The 25,257-nt window shown below is 39.9% G+C and overlaps 2 protein-coding genes across 5 annotated transcripts; both read left to right on the top strand.

Annotated features, from left to right (window-relative positions):
• The first annotated feature begins 143 nt into the window (after nucleotides 1-143).
• LOC106948987 (growth arrest-specific protein 8-like) lies at nucleotides 144-5,132 on the top strand. Of its 2 annotated transcripts, XR_001425299.1 has the most exons (12): nucleotides 145-479; nucleotides 708-800; nucleotides 973-1,170; nucleotides 1,603-1,803; nucleotides 1,883-1,937; nucleotides 2,022-2,227; nucleotides 2,430-2,585; nucleotides 2,681-2,761; nucleotides 2,852-3,061; nucleotides 3,153-3,218; nucleotides 3,364-3,464; nucleotides 4,865-5,132. XR_001425299.1 is itself a non-coding variant. In XM_015034922.1 (11 exons), exons 1-11 carry the CDS (start codon nucleotides 477-479, stop codon nucleotides 3,409-3,411), a joined length of 1,317 nt encoding a protein of 438 aa, XP_014890408.1. In that variant the 5' UTR covers nucleotides 144-476; the 3' UTR covers nucleotides 3,412-3,681. The 2 variants fall into 2 exon arrangements, 1 of the variants encoding a protein (XP_014890408.1); XM_015034922.1 differs by lacking the exon at nucleotides 4,865-5,132 and having other exon boundaries at nucleotides 144-479; nucleotides 3,364-3,681.
• A 464-nt stretch (nucleotides 5,133-5,596) lies between these two features.
• Nucleotides 5,597-25,089, top strand: LOC106948986 (stereocilin). 3 transcript variants are annotated; one of them, XM_015034919.1, is made up of 30 exons: nucleotides 5,597-6,979; nucleotides 7,308-7,468; nucleotides 7,574-8,695; nucleotides 10,295-10,319; nucleotides 10,416-10,974; nucleotides 12,137-13,024; nucleotides 13,105-13,167; nucleotides 13,243-13,368; nucleotides 14,147-14,313; nucleotides 14,392-14,578; nucleotides 14,796-14,911; nucleotides 15,086-15,218; nucleotides 15,330-15,515; nucleotides 16,049-16,087; nucleotides 16,168-16,344; nucleotides 16,555-16,704; nucleotides 17,573-17,631; nucleotides 17,741-17,864; nucleotides 17,965-18,047; nucleotides 18,123-18,258; nucleotides 18,669-18,871; nucleotides 19,038-19,128; nucleotides 19,249-19,420; nucleotides 19,516-19,685; nucleotides 20,513-20,668; nucleotides 20,757-20,899; nucleotides 22,117-22,265; nucleotides 22,517-22,614; nucleotides 24,688-24,835; nucleotides 24,913-25,089. In XM_015034919.1, the coding sequence occupies exons 2-30, from the start codon at nucleotides 7,369-7,371 to the stop codon at nucleotides 24,999-25,001; spliced, it is 5,859 nt and encodes a 1,952-aa protein (XP_014890405.1). In that variant the 5' UTR covers nucleotides 5,597-6,979; nucleotides 7,308-7,368; the 3' UTR covers nucleotides 25,002-25,089. The 3 variants fall into 3 exon arrangements, with proteins under 3 accessions (XP_014890405.1, XP_014890407.1, XP_014890404.1); XM_015034921.1 differs by having other exon boundaries at nucleotides 5,597-7,468; nucleotides 7,574-7,732; nucleotides 7,817-8,695; XM_015034918.1 differs by having other exon boundaries at nucleotides 5,597-7,468.
• The last annotated feature ends 168 nt before the right edge of the window (nucleotides 25,090-25,257 follow it).

Genomic DNA, 25,257 nt, shown 5'->3' with positions numbered 1-25,257 from the left:
CATGTTAAATATCTAAATTAAAAAAATAACATTTTGGTACATTTGGCACTCTATACATTTTCACAAATTGCCTGTTTGAGAGACAGAAAAATCATGATACAAATTTGGGGCCAACAAAGTGGAGAAGTAGAAACAAAAAGAAAACATAAATTTGGAAGGCAAATAAAGCATTTTTTGTAACTGTATGCAAAACAAATGTAAAGCAAGACTTTTATAACCGCCCTGTTTCCACATGAGCTTTATTCACTACATTGACGAAACATACAAAAGTAAAATTTTCTTATTAGTTTTTTGCGTTAAAAAGCATGTAAGCTAGAAATGTACTTAAATAGTAGTTACTTCCGCATTCACGGCGTTGTTGCTATGGGAACCTTAGTGTAGACCATTGGAGTTGTACCTACTGACCGCTGTTGTTTATCTTAAAAACATAATCCAGAAATCAACTTTCCGTCATCGTTATCGACTCTCAACGAATTATGGTAAAGTGTTTTCAAATATGTTTTTAATTTACGAATTACTTACCGTGAATTAAAATGTTTTAATTTAATTACCGAATGTGGTTTGTAAATTGTTGGCAACAGCTACGGCTTTCTCCGGAAATGCTAGGTGTTAGGCTAATAAGCAAAACAAAAATTATTATGGCGTTTCCGTTTATAGCAGCTCAGGAGCTATAAAAGCTGGATCTTACACTTCTTTTTGTCTAACAGCCGCCCAAAAAGGATGCCAAAAAGAAAAAGGCGGAGGTGAAGCCCCCTACGCTAATAAATGGCCTCACCAAGGAGGAGATAACGAGGGAACAGGTTAGATTATAATTTAAATGTTTTAAAGTATAGGTTTGAACCCCATCTCTCTTTTCAATACCAGTTTAGACAGTCCTCTTTATATCCTTGTTTTGGGTTTACATACTTTTTTCCCACATACAAAATAATGGCAGCGTGTTTGGATTGTTCACAGCGAAATGTTGTCTTTCAGATAGAAGAGCATGTTGTGCGACTTCGTGAGATGCTGGACAGAGAGAGGGAGGAGAGGAACTACTTCCAGCTGGAGAGAGACAAGATTCAGTCCTTTCGGGAAGTTACTGACAGAAAACTTGCGGAGGTTAAGGCTGAACTTAAAATCCTGGAGAAGGCCATAGAAGATGATGAGGCACATCACCTAGTGGGGATTAAGGTAACTTTAATGCTCAAATGCTGCAGCTGCACTATCACAAATAGGGCTGAATTTATATTCATATTTATATTTTTACAAAAGTAAAAAGTCACCTGTATGTACTGTGTGCAATCTTACGTTTGCAAAGAACTGTTTGGAAGTCAATAGTAGTTACTATTTCACATACCATAGGAGACATTCTTCCCTATGATGATCATTTATGATTGAAAACAATTAGCTGGTTGAAAATGATTTTTTTCAGTCTGTAGCTTGAAGAACATAAGAATACTTAATCATCTTTATGAATCTCAGCCACCTAAAAGGCGTCACCACTTCCAGACATCACATAGAAAAGAAAAACATTTAGCCCATATCATTATGGTGTATTTTGAATGAAAAAAACTGGATAAATTTTCCATTTTATATAGCTTCATTTGATATCTTTCCTTCCAGGTCTTTAAGCAGAAGATGAAGCACCTCTTGTGTGAACACCATAACACAGTCACCGAGCTGGAAGCAGATATTGCAACCTCGACCGATCTGCTGGAAGATGAGCAGAGTCAACTGGAGGCAGATCTGTATAAGGAAATGATGGGCATCCTGGTTGAGATGCAGGAGTCCAGCTGTGAAGACGTTTTCAAAGAGCTTCTGCTGGTTCGTCCTGTGCAGAATGACATTAAAACACCTCGACATTTCTGACGCGCGCTTCAGCGTTTTCCTTTTCTCCAAACAGAAACACGAAGAAGAAATGACTGCAGCTAAAGAGAAGTGGGAGACACGTCTGAGAGGTGAGCAGCTAATTTACCACACAGTTCTGCATTTCATGGTGTCTGCAATATAATGAGCTACATCTCTGGTTCCTGTTCAATCAGAAACTGCGGTCAGAAATAAGACAGAGATACAACAGCTGGAGAAGGAACACGACAACATAATGAAAAGTGTGACATGCGAACGAGAGCTGCTCTGGAAAAGCCACTTTGGCAATCTTAACGAAGACATTGACAGATGCTTAAACGACGCAAAAGATCTTATTAGCATGCTGAGCAAAGAAACAGGAAAAGAGATCGCAGCTCTTAAGGTAAGCCCATAAATAAAGTAGCTTGAAAACTGATTTTTGATGCTTCATTCAGGCCAACTGTAGCCAACTTCAATTTTCAAATTCAATTGACTGATTAAAATACATTTTTTGTTGTGATTTAATGTAATTTTGTTATTCAATAACAATTGAATGCAAAAAAATTCAACTTTACACACTCATAAGTATTTTTTTGTCATCATAGGAGTGCAGAGATAGAAAGGACTTGGAGCTGAAGAAGATGAAAGAGGAATTTTATGCTCTTTTGAACGAAAATAAAGAATTTGCAAAGCGTGTTGCAAAAACAGAGAATGAATATAGACGTCTTGAAAGGAGATCAAAATCCTTCTCACAGTCAGAGGTTGTGTTGATGATTCTTTGTGTAACTGGTTGCTGTTATGACTGTTTTTTTTGTAGTTTTTTTTACAGTCTTTATTGCTACAATGTGTTTCACAGGGTAATTTAATAAATCCCCAAAAAGAGATCCTGAAAGACAAGAAGACGGAGTTTGAAGACTTGCAAGAGCAATTCGAGAAGGTAAAAGCTTTTTTTTTCTTTTTTAAGATTTTGATGTCTAGAGTGTAAGAAGCATTCATATGACTGACGTTGTTTTTAACCTTTGTGTAGCTTCAGATTGAGATGGAGGAACTGCAATCGTCTGTTCCTAAGAAAATTAATGTTGCGCAGAAACAAGCAGATCTGTCTCTCAGGCCTCTGGAGGATGAGCTGACGGCTATGAACGTCCATGTGGAGAAGATCCAGGCTCAGCTCCACGCCTTGTTCTCAGCCCCTAACCTGGACCAAACCGCTGTCACTGAAATCACTGACAAAGTCGAGGTAATGTCATAAACGCACACCTTTGGTGGCTACTCTTTTAAGTTCTCTGAGAATGTTTGCAAAAGCATGACAAAAACACATTTGCTTCCAGAAAGAAATGGAGATCAGAAATTCTGCTATCAAGAACCTGAAGCATAAAAAATATCTGATATCAACGGTCAGTCGTGTGTTTACTCGAGGAAATGAGATCCTTGCATTTGATCACGCTGTTGCATGATGGTTTAATTTTGCATCGGTGTCTTACAAACAGATCACGTGAGTTTTTGACTCGTATTCATGGGAGATAAATGTGTGTCTTTCAGGCTCACACTGCCGCGCTGGAGAGGGCGGAGGGCCTCATCGCGATGTAAAGAAGATCTTGAAGAGCCCTTGATTTCCCACACAAGTTGCTAGATTATATCTGGTCAGATCTTAAATGTGTTCATTCTTTTATTCTTGGTTTAATTTCTATTTTTAGTTACTCTTTGACAAAACTAAATATTGATTTGAGGATGGGAATCACCTTATCAGAAGGAATTCAAAGCCAAACATTCAATAATGACCCCCTAAAACAGCTCTGTGACCAAGGCTACCCTGTTGTAGTGTTTTCGGTGAAATAAATAAAAATAAATCTTACTAGGTGTTTACAGTAAGTTGCTTTATAATGAAAAAGGTGTATGTTTATCAGGATTTGGCTTGAGGTAAGGGATTTCAGTAGTTGACTAAAACCAATCAATAATAGCAGCTATGAAGCATAAACTGTTTTTGATGGCATTTAATCTGTGTAATCTAAGGAGGTAAAAGGACTGCAGTCACATAATAGACAAACCTTATTTAATAGTTAGATTTTACTCTCCTAAATGTTTAGCTATGCACAATACAAGCTCCTAAGTAAGTAAGCTGGGCTTATAACCAAATATTATTCATAAAATTAAAGCTTTTTATGTGATTTTAGTGAAATGAAATGGGGTTTTTGCTTTTGGCTCCTGCTACATTTTTGTCTTTACCTAAAGTTTTTGTTCTGTAACTTAACTGACACACATTATACATTATTTACACAAACTAATGATTTTACACTTTTATTTCTGTTAATTGTGACGATTTTCTGTTCACAACATATGTGTGTGTGTGTGTGTGTATATATATATATATATATATATATATATATATGATAAAAAATGATGGACTTAATGAAAAGTACCTGTTTAAATGTTATCATGCTCTAATTTATTGAATATGACTGAGACTTGTCATGGTGCATCTAAAAGGCTGCTCTAAGATAAATGCTAGAAAAGAAGTAATGCAGAATTGTGTGTATGTGTTAAGTTACAGTATAATATTTATTTTATTTAGCCTTTGTAGTACTTCATTTTGCTAAGTAGTTTGTGGGGGTTAATTAGTTTTGTCCTGCTGTGTGCCAGTGACTTTGTAAGAATTTTAGAGCTGATACAATAAAGATGTTTCTGCAGAAGTTAGTTTTTTTTTTAACCCACACCCCATAAATTTGATGTATGTGAGTTTGATCAAATAATGGTACAAAGAAACTCTCTTCAGATTTTGTCGTCTGACAAATCTCTGACCTGCTGTTGCTGTCCTGCATTTATTCGCTACTCATTATAATGGGATCAAGTGTCTTAACCTCATTAAACCGGAAGCAAATTGGAAGAGATCTTCATGTCTGTCTAAAATATGAAAAACAATCTGTGTTGTAATGATTAATTCTAACAAATAATACAAGAATCAACAGCTAACTGTAGAGTTTTTGTGTTTGCCACCTAACAGATTTCTTCTCTTTTTATTTGTTGTCACACTTAAATGTTTCAGATCATCAAACAAATTCAAATATCAGACTCATCCTGGAGGTCAGAAAGAACCCAGAGCAACATCTAATTAATCTCAGCTAAGGTCAGTGGTCATAATTCAACAATAAAAAAGAGACTGGACGTAAATGGCATCCATGGCAGAGCTGCAGGGTGGAAACAAACTGGTGCTGGTTCACATTTACCAAACAGACACCTTTATGATCAACAAGACTTTTACAAAAAGTATTCTGTGAATTTGTTAGATAAAAGTGGAACATTTTGGAAAAGGTGCACAGTATTTCATTTGACTTAAGCATCCAGAAACTGGATATGATATTGAGAGAGAACAATAATCTGATGTTCAAGATACTTTGCTGCTTTGGGGCCCAGAAGAATGATCATAACTGATGGACAAGGGAGTAGCCATTTCTGACCTTAAGCACAACCGAGTCATGTAGCAATACAAAGTAACCAGATTTTTTTTCTAATTCCTTAAAAAAAAAAAAAAAAAGGTTTTGGTGTGGCCTAGTCAAAGTCCTGGCTTAAATCTGATAGAAATGTAGTCAAATGACCTGAAGAATCCAACCTGATTCTAATGTGACTGAATTCTGTACAGAAGAGTGGTGAAAATTCCTCCATGGTGATGAAAAATATTAAAATTAATAATAAATAAATTAATAATAATAATAATAATAATAATAATAATAATAATAATAATAATAATAATAATAATAATAATAATAATAATAATAATAGACCAGATTTGTCTAATTGAGATCAAAATATCTATTTTACAAGAGAGATCTGACCAAGACTGACAGCATACGGAGAGAAAGATACATTAATAAATGTCTTGATAACATTTGTTGTTGCCAAGGGTGGAACAACCAGTTACTAAATTTGGGGAATAATTACTTCTTCATTAATGGTAAGGGCTATCTGGAAAGATTTATTTTCCTTTAATAAATGAAATCAAAATTAGAAAACTGCTATTTGTGTTTATTCAGATTATCTTTGTTCGATTAAAACCTGTAAAATACTCTTTCACGGCACTGTGCAAAAGAAAAAAAAATACACGACAGCTTGTTTGACAGAGAGAATTTCCTGCTTTCTGATATAAAATGCTCGGCTTTCGTGGTTCTGTTCCCCTTCCAGTTATAATCTAGACCAAAGGTTTGCCTCAAACCATGAATTAAAAAAATCTCAACAACAGCAGCATTTTCGCCAGCTGATTTCCCTCCTGCCACGGCCGAGTTTGCAGCAGAGAGAGGAGGAAGGTATGGGGCGGATCCAGTTTCTCATTGACTATTCCCGTGGTGAATCGAGCCCTGCTGCACTGAGTGATTGCCGTTCCCTGTGGCATCAATAATATAGGAGGAAGTTATTGTCCCTACGCAGGCCGCAGTATCACAGAGCTGTAGCAGGCGGAGGGAGGGGGTGGTCCTTTCACCCGGCCCTCTTGGGTTTCAGAGCCCGCAGACAGTGCTTTGACTGCTCTTGTGCCCCTGCACAAGGCCCGATTGTACGTTCGTCCGACTGAGGTATAGAAGAGACTAAAACAGTGACAGGCTGCACAGTCCCGCTGACCCGGCCCCTTCGGTAAGACTACACCCCCAACAAACCCAGTGTCACCAGATGAGTCCCAGCTCAATGGGGGATCAGTCAGCGGGAGACACTGGACGGTTCGAGAACAGGATAGATACCCTGGGTGTGATTAATATGATCCAGATTTTCACCTTGTTTACACACATAGCTGAGAGCTGTGACCTTCCTGTGACATCATCATACATCAGAATGCTGAGAGCTGAAATACAGTGGTTATGTGTGCAAAGCCTTTGCCTGCAAAATGTTTGTTAGGATCGACACAAAACAGTGGAATACATCCCACATTTGAAGCTTAAAATAAACTTAAACCTTGGGAGCTAAGCAAGTCATGCATCTCATACATCCAAAACAGCAGAGTAGTCGTGGTCACTGGTGGGAGGGGTGCCAGAAAGAGAGTGAAAGGTAGAGAAAGTCACAGCAGTAGTGAAATAGAGACCCACTCAGAAGGAGGGCAGCGCACCGTGTAATGGATACAATAAGTTTAAAAAGATGCTGGAAGACACTTAAAGAAAAAAATGCATTATAATCACTGGTAAGTTAAAAATCTTCCCGTATTTGCTTACTTTCTTTACATATTAATAGAAAATAATCGCATGTATTTGAAATTAATTTAGCTTTTATGCTAAACACATGAATAAACTTTAGATATTCAAAGTTTTTGACTCTAATATAGACTGTAGTTTGTCTGGTTTAATCGCACTATGGAGACCTGGAAGCCTGCAGTGTGAGTCGTAAGGTGCAATACAAGCCAGTCATTACGCTTTAATAACTTCTGACTGCTAAAATGTTTATTCTTACTGCTTCATATATAAAAGATAAAACTCAATGAAAGTCAAACAGAGTTTTTGTAAAATCCACAGGGAAGAAAACCCTTAAAAGAAAAATGTGACACCGGTTCTGTGCTGCACGTGCTGGCATGAGATGACGATGGTGAAGAAAGGGTCAGGAATGGCCACTTTTAAATTCACAACCATCATAGTTTGTGCTGTTTTGGTTGGACAGGTGACCCCTGAGAGAACAGGTGAGAAAGATATCATTGTGATTACATGCTGGTAATTTTTTTGGTCTGTGTGTTTTTCAAGGCTAGCTCAAGCTGTCTCCTTTTTTCTTTTTTTTGCTGTTCTAGGAGGTGAAAAAGTGGACCACAGAGATGCTCTCCTGAAGGAGATCGTCTCAAAATGGAGTAAAGAAGCAGGTTTGAGATCCCCACCTGAAACAAACAAGGACCAGTCTTTGCCCTCTTGGGTTAGAAGCATGATGGGGGGTTTAAAAACTCTCTTTCCCAGTAAGAACCTGCCTTCATTAAACAAGCCAATAGACAGACACCGCCTCTCTGGATTCCTGTACAACATTTCTCTGTATCTGCAAGAGATGGGCGCTGAGCTGGAGGACGAACCCGCGGAGCAAGACGAGGATCAGCTCTGGGAGAAGGTGCTGCATTTCTTTCTCCAGTCTGAAGGCAACGCAGCCTTGAACCAGTGGAACGGCCGTGTACCGCCCAGACCCAGCGTCAAAGTGCAGGACTGGTTTTTGTCCCTGAGAGGAAGTCCGCACTGGGACTGGCTGCTGGGGCTCCTGCAGAGTCTCATCACTCTGTCCGAGCGTCAGCCCCACAGACCAATCTTGGCGTTCTTATCTCAGAACTGGAGAACGGTGAGCGCTGTGCTGGAGGCGACACTGCAGGCTGTAATCAGTGGGACTTACGGCCAGGCCAGCGCAGGCCTTCAGGGCTTCATCTGTGCTCTGAAGGGTCGTAGCGATTGCGCCTTCGGTGTTAGCTGGCTTCAGCAGCTGCTGCAGTTCCTGGAAACACGCAACTGGAAGCCGGTGGTCAGTTTACACCCAGCAGGGGAACCTGCTGGATACAGCAAGGGCCCCGGCGCATTTGGACGCTTTAAACCCTTCAGTTTGCCCCCTGAGGCCATGTTGAGGCAGGACGGGTTTTCAGCAAATGCATCTGCTGAAGACATGATGAGCACAGAGGACGAGTTGGACTCGGTGCAGAGCTTCCTGCTGCAGGCTTTGTCTCGTTCAGGCGGCGGGGATCGAGGCGGGCAGCAGGCTCAGAAAAACCTCGCTCTCGTGCAGAGTTTGGACGGACTGAGGCGAGGCCTTCTGCACAGGGTGGGCAGCTCTGTCTACGGCAGCCTGAGGGAGAAAGTGTCACGAGTTACCATGGCGATACTCGACGATGTGAGCAGCGTGGTGGAAGTGCCGCAGCCCAACTTTCAGGGCCGCTGCTCTGTGGGTGAGTATGAGAGATGAGGTTTACGTCACCTACCCAGCTGCCAGACATGTTAGGGATGCAACAAAGCATCCAGAGTCAGTCACAGTATCTAATTATGAAAATGTTTGATGATTTAAAAAAAAAAAAAAAAGCATTTTAGTTCAAAGAGCAAATGCTTCTGTTGTGGATTATTATCATATATTTGGATACTTTGAGAATAACCACAAAAAAGTCACCCTTATAATATAATCATTTTAATTTAGCTAATAATTACAGCAAATTTATTGTGATGAGAATTGTGATTTATCAAGATAAACAAACTTAATTAATTATGTTTAGGAATACCTAAAAAACTGACAGCATGTTTGGGGTTTATAAGGTTTTAGTTAGTCAATTGATCGATTAATAGGGGCATGGATAAATATCAACAGACAGTCATGAGTTGAAAATATGAGTAAATGCAATAATTGTGAGCTGTTTTATTTTAGGGACTGTGAAATGTCACATCCATATTTCAAAAACTCCCCTGCAGAATCCTTTTGTGATTATTGTGATTAATATGATAAAACACTATGATAAACCTTTCAGTTCACGTTGCCATTTCTTTCATTTGATGCTATCTGCATGTTGTTTGGGGCTAATGCTCAAAAAATGACTTAAATTTTTGGGTTTTTCAAACTCTTCAGAGACTTTGACTGAACCTGTGTAGTTTGGTCGGGTGAGATTAAGATCTAGTTTTTTAATAAACCTTCCAGGTGGGTGTGAATGGGAGCCCAAGGATGAATAGTAATGCTGTGGGCCTGTTTCCTATCTTAAGGCTCTAACCCTAACCCATACCCTAACCTTGTTAGGTGGTCTCTGAAATATCAGAAATAAAAATATGGTGGGCTTGGGAAATTGGAAATAGTTTGTAATTTGGTCTTTTCATTGGGTGATATCAACAAAATTGTGACCAAATTAACACAGAAATTGTTCACCAGACATAAATCTAACCCTTGTGATCATCTCAGAGAAAACTTGTAAGACAAACTGAGGAGGGAGGAGGACCGAAGAAGAGACATTCATCTAAGGTTTTTCTGTTTTCCCCGAGATTGTGAAATGTTCTTTCGGCATAAGGTGGTCGGACAAAGTCTGATGAGTTGAACTTTGATGATTGTTTTTAAAAGTATTATTTAATAATGTGGGCACTTTTTATACTATACTAAATAAATGTGCTAAAATTAAAAGTTGTTTTTATCTGAATGTTGAGTTGTGAGATTATGTTTTGGTTTTCTCTACAAATCTTAACCAAGGGTTGCCAGTAAATTGTGCACTGCGCTGAATTAAGCATTTAAATCCTTTTTAAGGGCTTAATGAGTCTGGCTCATGTTTCATGTGACAGTGACTGACACTGCTTTAAAATCTTTATAATCATTCAGTCCAGTGAAAGACTTCTGTTGTTGGCTCAGTTAAGCTCTTTATCTGTCCATTGATGTCAGTAACATTATATCTTGGGCATTGTTAACTGAGCTGAGCTGTTGCTTCACTCATAGTTGTTCACTGCAGGGGGCTTCGGCTGCTTTTTCTGCCATTCATTCACTTCAATTTTCAAATATTTGCCTCTGATTTTTCTTTCTTAAGGCAACTTAAGGCAGCTGATCCTATGGTAAGTATATTTCATTGCTGAGGGACTGTTTTTTTTAAATAGTTTTCTTTGCAAAGACATGTGCATACTCGAATAATTGTTTCCATGGCTTTGCAGGGGGATAAGACATAACGTGATGTGGAACGCTCAGGCTTTGGGCGCCGGCTCTCAGGGTCTCCCAAGCTCACTCCCGTTTCTGTCGTGCCCCTCCACCCAGGAAGAGAAATTACAGCCACCTCCACTGCCAGCTCAGTCATCTTCAAAAAAGACTCCATCTTCACAGAAACCCTTCAGACAGACACAAAGTCGTGAACCGTCAGCTGCAGGTCCCAGACAGTTCACAGAGAGTAACAGGAAGCAGAGACAGATGGAGTTCTTCACCTCCACAGAAATTCTGGAGGCAGCGTGTAATGACTCCATCCCAGGCTTGACGGGTGTCTCCAACTTCACCGTCTTCCTCTACTGCAAACTGTTTGAAGGCGAGACCGGGTCGGGTAATCCTGCTGCGACTCATTTAGGACTCGATCTGCATGCCACTTGCTCGGATGCAGCCTGGTACCTGTCTGCTGCTGAGGAGGATTTCTTTTGGGTCCATGTCTGCACTGAGTTCTTTGCCCATGAATTCAACAACACGGTGTGTGCCAACTCTTCTTTCTGGCTGCAGAAAGCACAGCAGGTAAAGAGTAAATTTTTAATGAGTGAAAACTTTTGAGAGTTTGAAAGTTGGCACAAACCTTCCTCAGGGAGACTGTGCAGGTTTAAAATTAAATTCCACCTGAAAAATGTGTAAGATTGAAAATCACATTAAAATATATTAATGGGTACAGAATTTATCATTAACTACTAATTGATTAGTTTAATATCTACTGAATAATCAGTCTAAAAGTTTAATTCTTCTAATGAAGGAACTTCTTTTACATGTATTTTATGCAGGGAATGATGATTTACTACTTGTTTATGTTGTCAAATCCCATAATAATGTATTATTATTAGAATGGGAAGTTGGATTTACAATAAAATGAATAACATGTAATACAGAATTACACTTTTATTTAATCCATTAAGAACTATTCCCTCGTGATAAGACTAAAACAACTCTTGATATAGAAATAACCTGAAAAACTCTGCTTCTTAACGAGAAAATTCAATGAGCTGATCAAATGTAAAAGTTTAATCGGTAATCTATAATCTCTTTGAATTTTGAGGAAATAGATTGTCTTTATGTGTCTCTGAAGGTGAAGCTCTTGATTGTTTCCCTTTGGGTCCAAAAATAATTACTTCAGTTTTGTTTCATCTGGAGAAAGTACTAATGGCACATCGATATGTTGATTTAATCTATGCATCAGCGCTTCAATGTGTTTGTAGTCACTTGGTGACATCAGAAAGTAGAGCTGTGCATCATCTGCATATGGTAACTAATATAATTACTTGTTATAATTTGAGCTTTATGTAGATATTAAATAAAAGGGGTCCCAAGATGGAACTTTGAGGTACCCCGCATGTGATTTTTGAGAAGTTACGTACTGATACAACAAAGTCCCTTTTCATTAGGTCAGACTCAGTGAAGTATGTTTAGAGGGAGTCTGACCCACCTTTCCAGTCGCTTAATTAGAATATCAAGGTCAACAGTTTCAAATGCTGCGCAGAGATCAAAAAGTACCAGCACTGTCAGCCAATAATGACATCATCTCTGTGACTTAAAAGTGTTATTTGACCAGAGTTAAAGTCATGGATTTTCAAACACCATGGGGAAAGTGAATAGAAGTGTGTGAAAGGTGAGGTCTAATGTGTTTGTATGCACTGCAATTGTTCACTGATCTCCATGCTTGTGTGTGCAGGCTGCAGCACTACAGGACTATCATTTCTTTAACCAGACAAGCATCGATGACCTTTGTATGCAGCTGTCAAGAGATGCAGCAGTGAATCCAGAACTCAGTGAGGACTGTCTGGCTCAGCTGGGCAGCAGGTCGCTCACTGCTGAAGCTTTCAGAAACTGCTTCCTTCCTAATAACTCGGTACTGATCTCAGCTCTGTGTGGCAGAGACTCCCCTGGTTCCCAGCAGTCCCTGCCAGAAGGCAGCTGGGCTGCAGCATACTGCTCCAAGATTGACAACCTCACCTTTGACGACACATTCAGGGAGCCCTGTCAGTACAGGGAGTGGACTGTGGAAAAGTTCACCAACTTCACCCTGCTGGAGTTGTGTGGAGAGACTCAGGGTCTGAGAGAGCACATGTGTTTAAATGCTACGCTCTACAAGCAGCTGGTAGGACTGATACCACAGTTTGCAGATGTCTGTTCAGATCTGCGGGCTCAGCAGGAAAGCAATAAGTGCCTCCTGCAAAGGATTTTTGACATGCTCCCAGCACGATATGAGTTTGACACCTCCAAGCTGTGCGTGGAGACGGCCCCGATGCTGATCGACCTCATACACAAGCTGAGTGTGTGTGAGGTGGACGTTGGCGAGCGAGAGGGGTTTCTGGTGATGCTGGGCTACGTGCTACGTGTCTTGGACTTTGTGGTGGGTCTGTCTTCGGGGCTGGACGAAGGGGAACGAGAGGCGAGGCAGGGTCTGGGCCAGGCCATCCTCCTGTCCAGTCTCCTTGACAACACTTCCTGGGCCAGCTTGCGACCCGAGGCCTCCATGAGCGTCCTTCACACCGTGGGGGTCTTCCTGCGCAGAGAGCAGAACGCCACCGTGAAGGAGGACCTGCTGAGCTGCTTCAGTGTAAGATGCACTTGTTCAAGTTTTCTTTCCGTCTCCTACACTAACAACAAGTCAGTAACCTGCTTCTGCTGTGACTTCAGCCCGTCCTCTGGGACCTCATCCAGCAAAATGGAAACTCGTCCGCTCTCAGGGTTCTGTTGCAGGTACTGTGTCTTCGCAGCTGTAGTTGCATTTTGCAGAACTGATTGGCTCACTTGACTTTTGTCTTATTTCACTAGGAGTATCTCCAGATGCCAAAAGACAGCATTCGTTCTCTGGTGATGTCTGCAGAGAAAGAGGCTGTGAAGAGATTTATCTCACACATGCATCAAAGTTGGGACCAGCTTCAAGTTGAAACCAGCCAGGTTGATTCCACAAGCTTGTTCATAGTTCTTAGGGTGAATTCCCACCATGCCTGCTTAGTCCACGTTAACCAAACCACAGTTTCTTTGCCTGGAATGTCCGGTTCGTTTGGGGAGGTGTGAATGCCCAGTCAATGCAGATCAAGAAAGTGAACTCTAGTCCGCCTAAGACCTTTGGTCTCGGTTCAGAGAAAGTGAACTCTGGGGTGGGTTGAATACATATGTGAATGCAGATGGACCAGAGACCGCTCCAAAAGCAGGAAGCGGACTATAGAAAAAGGGCATTCTGGGTAAATACAACCACAACAAACATTAGTAGGAAAAATTAGTGATATTTTACCAGACAGAAGAGAAATCCCACAGTTGCTAAAATCTGACTCCACTCCATTTTTGTTTACATTTTGTGAAGAAGGAAGGTCGCTCAATGTCTTTGGAGGTTTTTGTTTTTGGTGTCGCTCCACCACAGACAAGGTGAAGAACTGTTTTTTCACTGAGTTTGGATCATTTGACACAGTGCAGTGTCTAAGCAAACTGCAGCAGCTGAAAATGTTACAAATGTTACATTTTTGGTCCCATTTAATTCGGGTCTACCTTAGTATTACGTGTGAAAACACCCTTAATGATATGCTAAAGCAGTTTCTGTTGGCTCTCATGAGCAAAGCAAAGACAGAGTTCATTACCTATCTCATAATGTTTTGTACTTTTCTGTGGTTATTTCAGAGCTACTTAAATGAATCTACATGCGTCGTCTCTCATCTTGTTTATTAATCTTCTATTTCAGGCCTCTCAGCAAGAGTTGCAGGCCATGGAAACAATGACGGCGGCTTTCATCCACAAGTTCCCCAGAGTGACCCCAGAGCTCTTTGTTGACCTTTCTCAATTCATCCCCTTCATGTCTGTTTCTGACATAATGAACTTCCCAGCCTCCTTGATCGTGAACGACAGCGTGTGAGTCACCGGTAGAGTATTCAATGTTTAATTTAAAGATGACTCTCCTCCAGCGATCTTTCTGTTGCTGCTCCTCAGGCTGACAGCCATTCGTGACCACAGTTCAGAGATGAAGTCGCTGCAGAAGAAGGCTTTTGTGAAGCGACTGCTGCAGTCGAACATGGTGGGCGACGTGCCCACATGGCCCCCGTACTTCCTCAGCTCCATCCTCCCACTTCTGCCTTTCCTACCTGTCCATCATTTTCAGCAGCTGACATCTCAACAGGTCAGAGATTAAATAAAAGCACCTCAGGTCACTGCGGTGCTGAATAAGGAGAAACACTAAATATTGAGCTGGAAAGTTTTCTATGTTGTTTTAAGATAAACAAAACATATGCAAGAATAACAATTAAGCCTGATGAGTTATGGAGTTCCTGAATTTATATTCTGTGTCTTGTATCTTGTTTTAATTAGTTTGGACATTTCATTGATTCTCTCCTCAGCTGTCTCCTCTGGTGGAGTTGATAGGCAACAGCAGTCTGGATGGCGTGCGGGGCCGCCATGTGCTACGGACAAGTTTTAGTAGGAGAAAGAACCTAACTGGTGATGACCTGCTGAGGTGGGACTGAGATTCTTTATGTTTATTTATGGTTGGGTCACTAAAGGACCTGTAACTACGTTGTAATTACAAGCAGCATGCAGCTGATCCGTCGGAAACTCATATTTACAAGACTTGTTTGAACTTGCCTTTGATTTGAAGGAAGGCAAGGTAAAGAATAAAGTACTTTTCCAGATTAGGAGTTCTCGCGTGCTACTTGGATCCTGCAGAACTGGGTTTATATCTCCAGGACCCAGCTGTGTCCTCTGTTCTCTGGCAGCAGCTGTCTCAATGCATTTCCAAGGGGCTCATCAGTTCCAGCGGCAGGGTGAGTTGCACACTACTTGAACCACTTGCAGCATGAACTAGAGTTTGTTTTTATGCGCTGTTATAAGTTGCTTGACTGACTCTGCTTAACCATGTTTCATGGACGCTACAGCTGTCATCCTGGTTGATCCCAGCAGTATCAAGCAGGCTGAACATCAGCAGCATGACTTCTTCAGAGCTGTCTGCACTCAGCGGCTTGCTGCCCCAGTTAGGAGCCTCCTTCCTGCTGTCACTCACCTCACAACGACTGCTGGAAATCCTGTCAGAGCCCGGTTTTCACACATTTTCACCAGCGCAGGTCAGCAGGGAAGGAGTGCTTCTTCACACTTTTAGTTTCGCATTATTCCGCTTTGCTTTTGTGGCTTTCTTGTCTGTTTCAGCCCAGTGGCTGTGTAATAATGAGCAAAATATCTTACAAAAACGGTTTTCGGAAACCTTTCATTTCTTTTCCCAAAGATCCTGTGTGGAACAAAGATGCATGCTGCTGTTCCATAAAAAATGAATACTGACTTTGATTGAAAAGTTTAATTTAAAATATATTTTTTGAATAATTTTCATTTTTTTCTGTTAATTTGTCATGTGCAAATCTGACAGTCGTACGCAAAAGACTTGCATGTATAATTGCAGTGAGAGGTTATTCCAGGTCCGCAGCGTGCTTTTTCATTAATAAGGAAATGATGAATATTATGCATACAGCACTACACTAAAGTTCATAGTTTTTATGTGACATGATGTGTATAATTTGTAATACCATTACTGTTTAAAATGCGTGAATTTTCTTCGAAAGCCAAATCTTTTGTTGCATAACACGTTTTTCCATCCTCTCCTCAGGCGTTTCAGATTTTATCCAAGATCACAAAAGATGGCAATGTAAGTAATCATCTCCAGAACATTTGCACTGACTGTTAGCCATCTGCGCTCTCAGCACTGTATCCCTCTCCTCCTGCCAGCTTTCTGTGGAAAACCTGTGCAGCCTGAAGCCGTTACTCTCCGGTCTCTTCCCCGCTGCGCTCCGAGACCTCCGGTGGACTGACTTCAGTGAGGATGCCCACTGTCCGTGCTGGAGAAGGCTGCAAACTGAGCTCAAGCCTGGACACAGAGCCATGTTATTCGATGCAATGCAGGAGGTGATGCTGCTTTGTCACCTTAGAGTGTCACTTCTCACCGTCTTCTCCTTTCTTAGTTTGCTGAGGACTCAGTGTCATATGCTGCATGCCACGTTTTAAAGTTTCAGTCTCAATACTAAGTCTTAAATGGTGAATGAATCAGATTAATTTGTACTTTCAGGAGCAGTCGTGGTTGTCTGATATCTATTTTTATTGGTTGCTTGTTGACAGACGCGCCACAAAGACTCAAGGAACTTCTCTCAGCAGGCAAACTGTCTGATTCCCTTTGTCCCTCTGAGAAAGCTGATACCAGCTATGAGCGGCGACACCATTTGGAGAGGCATTAGCGCATACAGACATGCACAGTGGTCTCCACAGCAGGTACACATTCTTCTATAATCTGCTCGTGTTTCTGTGAAATGTCAACAGTGGGTAAAAAAGGAGAATCTTCCCCGCTTGGTGTCTTGCTCCCTTTTATCTGCAACCCATTGGATATGCTTCAGATGAGCCTTTCAGGATATTAATCCTCCGTTCACATCAGCTGCCATCAGACTAATTACTTTGGATGTAGTACAATAGTGTGCTGGAGTGTGGCATAAATTAATAATGGCTGCCTTAAAGGGATTTTTATCACGGCCAAGAATGTATGAGCGCGCTTTCACCACCTGTTCTCAGCCTAACAAGACCTGAATTAATTTAATAAAGATCACCCCTTTCACTTATGCAGAAATCTACGACACCCTGTTGATGAATTATATACTGTACAGATTATAATCTGAATCTTTAAAATGGTTAGATATTAGAGTTTATCCTGAAGCCAGTACTGCTGTATTGATATCAATTACAATGCAACCTTAATTTGTATGTTTGCCGTTAAGCAGGAATTAATCTCACTGTAAACAAAACACATTTTTGGCAATTTTTAGCAGCAAAGTTTTGCCTGGAGCAGCTGCTCTCCTGCTGATACGCCTGTAAAACCACTCTGTGTTTTGTTCCATGGAAGAAAAATCTTGTTCTTGGCTCAAGAGTTGGAAAATAAAAAGTAATAATAGGACATGAATCCAACTTCTTACAAATCTGAAAAATGTAATCTTTGCTTCTAAAAAGCATTTTAAAAAGGTTTTTAGCTGTTTTGAACCATGACTTTAGTGCAGGGGTCAGTAACCCTCGAACCTGTTTCAGTCGTTTTCTAACAATACATAATACTGCCCCTTTAAAATGTACAATAATCTCTCATTTTTATGCACAGGCTCAATTTCTGTTCAGACAGATCCATGAATTCAAAAATATCACCATCAAGACGGTGAAGTAAGTCTGAACTTCTGTATTCCTGCTTTTGATCCTGCAGCATAACCACACCAAACAGTTACTTTACATTTCCAGTAACGATCAACAATGACCTCTCTGCTGCCAACAGAGATCTGGGTCGTGTTGCTGCTGGAATGAGTTGTGACTTTGTGAGGCGTTTGACCAACCACACAGATTTTACTGAGCTGCTCCAGTTTTTGACTGATCTGCCTGGAGGTCCAAGACCGGCTCTGGTAAGAAGCGAACCTCATCCACGCAACCACAAGATGTAGCTATTTCTGAACAAATACTTCAGAAATAATGTTTACGTTATTTTTATTATTATATTCCCAGCGAAAATGCCTTGTAGATGAGCTGCGGAAACAACCTGAACTTGACCTCGGTTCTTTGAGTTCTGGGTTCGCAGCAACGTTACCGTGAGTAAGCAACGTGTTTTAGATAAATATAGCACATTTCTCTAGTAACTACAGCTGAAACTGTTTGTTTTCCAGGGTAACGATGCTAGAGAACCTGTCAAATGCGTCTGTCAGAGGGATCCTGAGCCACATTCAGCTACACTTTCTTGATTTCCTGAGACTGCCTCATTATAAACAGACAAATTTAGCTGAGAAGGCCTTGTCTGAGCTGGTAAGGTACCACTGTAACTTCACAAATGCTTTGTTTACTGCAAGATGTGAACACTGCAATATGTTTGAAGTGAGAAAGTGTGATCGGAAAGCAGATGGCGGTGTAATTTTAAACGCTAATTAGTGGAATAGGGAATCACAGGTTTGTGTTAAGGCAATTGAAGTAATAAAAATCTGCCATGGCAATTCAGAGGAAATACCAGCTCAGGAACAATTTTCTTAGGAAATCTAAACCAGGCTGAGTGATGGGGAGTCATAAAATATTAAAAGTAATATTTGTTTGCTCAGAAGCAGATGGAAAATGATTTGGAAGCAGTCTTCTCCTCGCTCAGCAGTTTTTACTTAAGTGGAATGATGACGTTGTGAAGTCATGCTAATCTAGAGCATCTCTGTGTTTGTGCTGTTCCACAGGGTTCTTCTCCGGCTCCGGGGATGATTGATGGCGCCCTCCTGGATGTCCTGGGGCCTCTGTTTCCGTTTTTGGACAGAGACAGTCTGGCTCTGGTGGACAGAGGAGCGCTGGCTCTGCGGCTGGAAGAAATTAGGAGTTTCTGCCTTCCCAAAGAGGCGCTCAGAGACATCAGTGACCTTCTCACTCAGAGAGATTTGCTCGGGTAAAACATTTTCACCTCCGCATGGATGAGCTGATTGGTTTGATGGATGTAGAGTCTAGGTTTGGCTATCTGTGACTAAAAATGCTGTCCACAGTTTAAAGTTTGTGTTCTGTGCTTATTATATATAGATATTGTTTTAATAACTCAGCATGTGGTTATTTGCCAGGAATCCATCCAAATGGCAGGTTGGGGATGTTGAACATCTGGGAAGGTTGGTGTTTGCTCTCTCAACAAAGCAGATCAACTCCATTCCTCTGGTAAGAGTCTCAAATAAACTAATTTGTAAACTAATTCAGACTAGTTATTTCTGTTAATCTATGAGAATAATCCAAACAAATTTTTTTCTGCAAATTTATGATCTTGCTTTTATTGAACAGACGGTACTAAACAAGACCACAGTGGAGCAGGTTCTGGTGGGTCAAAAGCGCTGGGAGAAAAGTCTGGTCGGTGGGATCTGTGTTAGTCGGTGTGTGGACCAGCAGTACCACAGGAAGCAGACCTGGAGTCTAATTCGAGGAATTGTCAAAGCGCGAAACCGGAGAGCAAAAGGTTAAACTCATGCTTCCAACCAGCTGAATCTGAAACATTTTACATGTGAGCTAAGTTTAATCATAACACCGGTTTCGCCTGTGTGATTTACTTAGTGCCAGTCCCAAGCTGTGCGGACATCAGAGGAACGTTCCCGTCTGCTTGGACCCCCACCCAGCTTCGCCGCATGTCCCTAGACGAACTGAAGGAGTGCGTGGAGGTTTTTGGTCAGGATCCGTCGCTGGGCTCTGAGCAGCGACGGACGCTCTGGGTGAAGCTCAGGCAGGTCAGAGAGACAACAACGAATGCAAGGCATTTTCACACAGTTCTTCCTGCGACATACAAAACATTCTGTGGTGCTTTCAAATTAATAAATTCTCATCATTTAAAAGATCTCTGGAAAAGCAAAAATGTGCAAAACTCACATTTGTACATTTTTGTACTTCCATTTGAGTCTACTGCCTCTAGAAACAGCCCAAGCCATAAAAAAAAAAAAAATAGGTCATGTTTTTTGGCGTCTCTAAAATGACCTTTTTCAAAACCCTTCCGAATGTAACGTCACAAATCAGCAGGCACTGCCCCCCCACCTAGCAACCCCAGCAAAGCCCAGCCCGTTACCTAGCAACCCCAGCAAAGCCCAGCCCGTTACCTAGCAACCCAAGCAAAGCCCAGCCCGTTACCTAGCAACCCCAGCAAAGCCCAGCCCGTCACCTAGCAACACAAGCTGAGTTCCACGCTTTTCATTAATCTCATATTTCTGTTTTTAAAAATAGTTTTTTTTTTTTTGTGGTCTGATGCAATATTCTAAATGTCATGTTTTAATTACCTTTAAGTGGAAAATAATCATAATAAAGAGAAATAAATGCTTTCAAACCTCCATCTGTATGTAATTGTTCCATAATTGTGTCAAAGTCCTTGAAATAAATTGGTTTTTAAGTAATATTCAATTTTTTAAAAATGGGTCTGTAAATGCACACCTTGCTGTGTAGGATTTTGTTTTTTAAAATGAAATTAAAACCACGGTACTCCATGGTAAAGTTTGTCACCGTAAAGGACGTGAATCTGAAACGTCCTGACGTTTTCTGTGGGTGAACTCTGCTTGGTTCGATGCAGTCCTTGAGTCCGGTGAGGGAGCTGAGAGCGGATCAGGTGCTAGCTCTGGGATCCTTGTTGACAGAGATGGGAGACAGAGAGCTTCAGGACACCAGTCTCACTGATCTGGGCGTGCTGGTACATCTGGGCTCACTGACGAACTGGACCCCTCGAAAGGTAATTTCCTCTTTCTAGATCTAAAATTTGATGAACGCTTTAATTTATATAGTAATGATTATTGAATGCTGGTGTTCGCCTTTCTCAGATGAGAGCGGTGGTTTTAAGTATGCTGAGGAAAAGTGGAGTGAAAGTGGAGCATTTATCAGTTGTTGATATGGCAACGCTTGGCCATCTGATCTGCGGTCTGAACCCCACGGAGATGAAACGCCTGAGCCCCTACAACCTCAGGTGGGTCACATATGCAACTAAGATCTAATATTTTCTAAATTATTCAAAATCTCATAAAAAGATAAATATTCAGACATCTGATAAATACATTTATTTATGTATTTATTTATTTCAATCAGGTTTCTAAAAATAAAGAAAGCAAATAACCAGTAGGGCAAGAGAGAACATCTGCATAACCAAGAACCAAATAAATAAGCTTACCACTATTTTTCTTTTTGAAAAGGAGTGGGAAGAAGTGAACACTTTTCTAACACTAACTCTTATCTCAATTTAATTAAATATATCACTTACCGACTCAGGAATTATCTGAAATGCGTAATTAAAAACATGTTGCGGTATTCATATACCTGTTCAATTTACTGTGCTAATGAACCAACAAATAAAGCTTTTCTGTAATAAGTTATATTACAGAAAAGATAAAAGATTACAAACTGACTTTCATAACAGGACAAGCAATTTTTATTACTATTACTGCTAATAATAATAATAATAATAATAATAATAATAATAATAATAATAATAATAATAAATACTTAATATATTATTTTAATATTATTACTATTATTATTAACTAATATAATTGTTAATAATTATTTATTATCAATTAATTCTTATGTTAAAATTATTATTATTATTATTATTATTATTATTATTATTATTATTATTATTATTATTATTATTATTATTATAGTTATGAGCAATAATGAAAATTCTAAGTTACAACCAGACTTGTGGCCTCAGAATAATTACTAACTCCAGCTAATATACCACATATGACACTTACAAATTCAGAGTTATATAACCAACAAATGAAATAAAAATAAAAAACTAATGATGATAGTAATATCACAATAATAATCTACTCCTAATTGTAATAGTAACACAAAAGGATTAAAAAAGAAACTCGTTATCATACCACATGTTTGTGTCAATCCCCTACTTCCCATTGTAATATAGTTTAATATTTATTTTTAAACTGGTTGATTCTTGAGCACTGTTTTAAACCCATATTCAGTCCGTTGCATTGTTTGACTCCAGTTGCCGTGATACAAGATCGTTTCATAGTTGTTCATCATGCTATTAGTAGAAGGAAATATAGCGGTGAGAGTTTTTCGTGCAGCACGACAGAGTGAGCTGATTCTAGAAGATAAAACGAATGAACATGTCAACTGTATGAGCGGTGGCGTCTTAACAACACAGCTCCTCTGAACCTGCAGCATGGCCGTCCTGTTCCTGCGGGAAACGACCCTGCCCTGCACAGAGCAGCAGATGGAGGCGCTGACAAACTGCCTGGCCAGAGCGGAGGCCTTTGGTCCTGTCAGCTCCTGGGGGCCGGAGATTTTCACCGAAATCGGGACACTTGCAGGTACAGTGGAGCACTTTGTTCCTCGGGGTGCAAGCTTTCTGTGCACAGACTTCTGAAATTTGTCTTGCATTCAAAGAGTGAGAAGGGTTACGGTTGAAAATGGCAGCTGGTAGACAGATAGGTCCAATTAAAACAGTCCCAGACGGTTAAGGTTCGAGAAGGAGGAAGGAAAAGTTTTTTTGAACACTTTATCTGTGATTTGAAATTAGAAACATTAATTACCTGACTCCAGTGTTTGTGCGTGTTTCCAGCGGGCCTGCCTGATATGGTGCTGTCAGCTCTGCTGCAAGAACAAATGGAGGGAATCACCCCTGAAGCTGTAGCGCTGATGTCTCCGAAAAAGATGGCAGTGAGTTATACTTGTTAATGAAAAGGTGTTTGTGCAGATGAACCTGCAGTATTAATGCAGGCTAACAGCACAGATGACAAGCTTTATGCACATAAGCTGCAAACACCACAATTTATTTAAATACATCTTTTTAAATTGTAATAAAGAGGGAAATACATATCTCAGATTAATTTGAACAACTCCTATAATGAATATTTTAATGAATTATACAATGTGTAATGAAATATTTTAATTTTAACTATAATTTGATTTAATTAGATGTTCATAATGTATTTAATTTTTTAGAACGTCGTTAATAATTGTGTAGCCTTGGATTAATAAGCTATAGTGACAGTTTAATTTATTTCATAATACACATGTCATGAAGAAAATATTAAACAAGTATTAATAAGTTTAGCAAAAAATAATAGCATGTTATAATTACTGATTTATATTTCAGTAATTTAATCTTGTATTTAATAAATAGTGGATATTTGATCAGGTAGCATTTTGAATTTTTACATTTCTCTGACAGTCGCTACCTTCACCAATAAAGGTTTACAAAAACTTTTGCCGTCATTTTATTAAAACCATTATTTTCTAATTCTTTAAGCGGTTCACATTAAGGATTCTCATGGTTTCCAAAACTTAAACAAAACATTTCTTAATAATTGAAAGGTCCTCAAACTTATAAGTGAAACATGCTTCCCAACACAAAACATGAGGAGTTACTACAACATTAAGATTTACTGCAAACCTTTTGGAATATTCTAAGGTTTTCAGTGATTACGTATTGAATATCTGCTTTGTTTTTGCACCGGATTCATGATGTAGTTTTTGCACAGTATAAGTGTAGACACAATCGTGCCAATCAGGTCCTGCTGATTGACACAAATTTCATTTGTTTTTGCATTTGGTTGCAGTTTTTCTGTCTTTAGCTGCTTATACCTCAGGTGCAGAATTAATGAAAGTCATAGAGAAAAATAGTCAATAACAGAAAAGTATTTAATGCTCTGCTGTAGATATTAAAAGACAGTAATGACTGACAATCTGAACAGATTCATTCAAAGATAAAAAGTATGGATTGACATGGGGAGGACACTTAGTACTTTCTAGAAACATTCCTATCCTGTTTTTATAAATCCATTGGTGTAGCAGGTTGGTTTTTCCTCTTACTTATCCCCATATTTAAATGAAACCAACTTTCTGTATATTTTCACTCTGTCCATATGACTCAAAATGCTCTGATGGTTCAGAATCTAAAGTAGTTCTGCTCTGATTGCGTTTCGCATAAATATGCATCAATACAGGGGAGATTTCCTCTAGATTAATTCATCATACCTCCTTTAGATGTGAGGAAGCTGCTTTAAAAAGGAGAGAAACTCTCTCAGGACGCCTCTACTCTCATCTGCACACATTCTCAGTGAGCAGAACGCCTGGTGAATTTGTCCCGGCAACTTTGACTTGTCACGACTTGATTATAGGACTTGTTTTGTCTGGGAAAATCCAAAAATGTATTTCAGTGAACTTAATGTGCAGAACTGTAAAATAAGTCAGGCAAATGAAAAGCATTCTGCTGCAACAATCAAGGCTCAAGTAAGAAATAGAAATCATGATTTGTTTTACATTGAATTTAATAATAATAAAAAAAGGGAAAAATATCAAATTATAGTCCTGACTTTAATTTAGTTGATTTGCGATGATGTGATTTGCAATCTAGTCTTGTTAATCAGGACAACTCAGAAATGTTTGATGAACTGAAGCAGTGTAGTAAGCAGCTTTCAGCCACAGAGTGTTTTACTTTAGCAGCCTGACTGGACAGACAGACCGTGAATGATAACCGTGGTTTTAGTGAAGATTTAAGGCAATTTTCTTTTGCCTTAAGCATGAAATAAATCAGGTCCAGTTTCCAAGTTTGCTTTTAACTTTGCTCTGATCTTTTCGCAAAAAAATTTAAGCAGGATTATTACGTGTTAAGCAATAAAAACTGACGGATGGACACAGATTCGTTTTCAAAAGAGTAATGAAAAGTTTTAGCCTCACAGTACAGCATTACACCGACAGTTTGACTGCGTTTCTTGTTCTGTGCTACAGGTGGTGTTCAGTGCAGTGCAGTTATCGTGGCTGAGTGCAGAGCAGGCGTGGGCCGTCACAGAGGAGCAGTGGGCAGAGCTGGACGCAGAACAGAGGCACGCTGTTGGACTGGCTCGCTACGAGGGAGACGTCCTGATGGAGCTCAGAGGTGTGTTCTTGTTTTGTTTTCTGAGAAAACACCGTGTGAGCTCAGTCGTGATGAATTCTGCTCCATGTTTTCTGCAGGACGAAGCTCTTCTCCGTCAGTCCTGAACGCAGACAGCTTCGCTCTGTGCTCACTGGCTCTGTGCCTTTTGTTACAGCAGCTAATTTAAAATAATGGGGGGGGGAAAAAATTGATTCTCACATTGACTTCTCCTGGTATTGTATTTGTAATGCAAATAAATATTTTCAATTACCCCACTCTTCATTGTGATGGCGTCTGAATTTACAAAGACATGAGATGTGCTTTGTAGCGTCATATGTTTCACTTTTATGAGATTTATTAGCTTAAAAGGATGTAAATCACTATTCGCGTTGTTGTGCAATGTTTATTGACCTTTTGTTCGAACAATAACAACATGCGGTGAC

This window comes from Poecilia latipinna, unplaced genomic scaffold, assembly GCF_001443285.1.
Source record: "Poecilia latipinna isolate Pla-1442-1.1 unplaced genomic scaffold, P_latipinna-1.0 Scaffold317, whole genome shotgun sequence".
Classification (NCBI taxonomy): Eukaryota; Metazoa; Chordata; class Actinopteri; order Cyprinodontiformes; family Poeciliidae; genus Poecilia; species Poecilia latipinna.
Note: the sequence above shows the minus strand (reverse complement) of the source record. Positions and strands in the feature narration are given on the sequence as shown.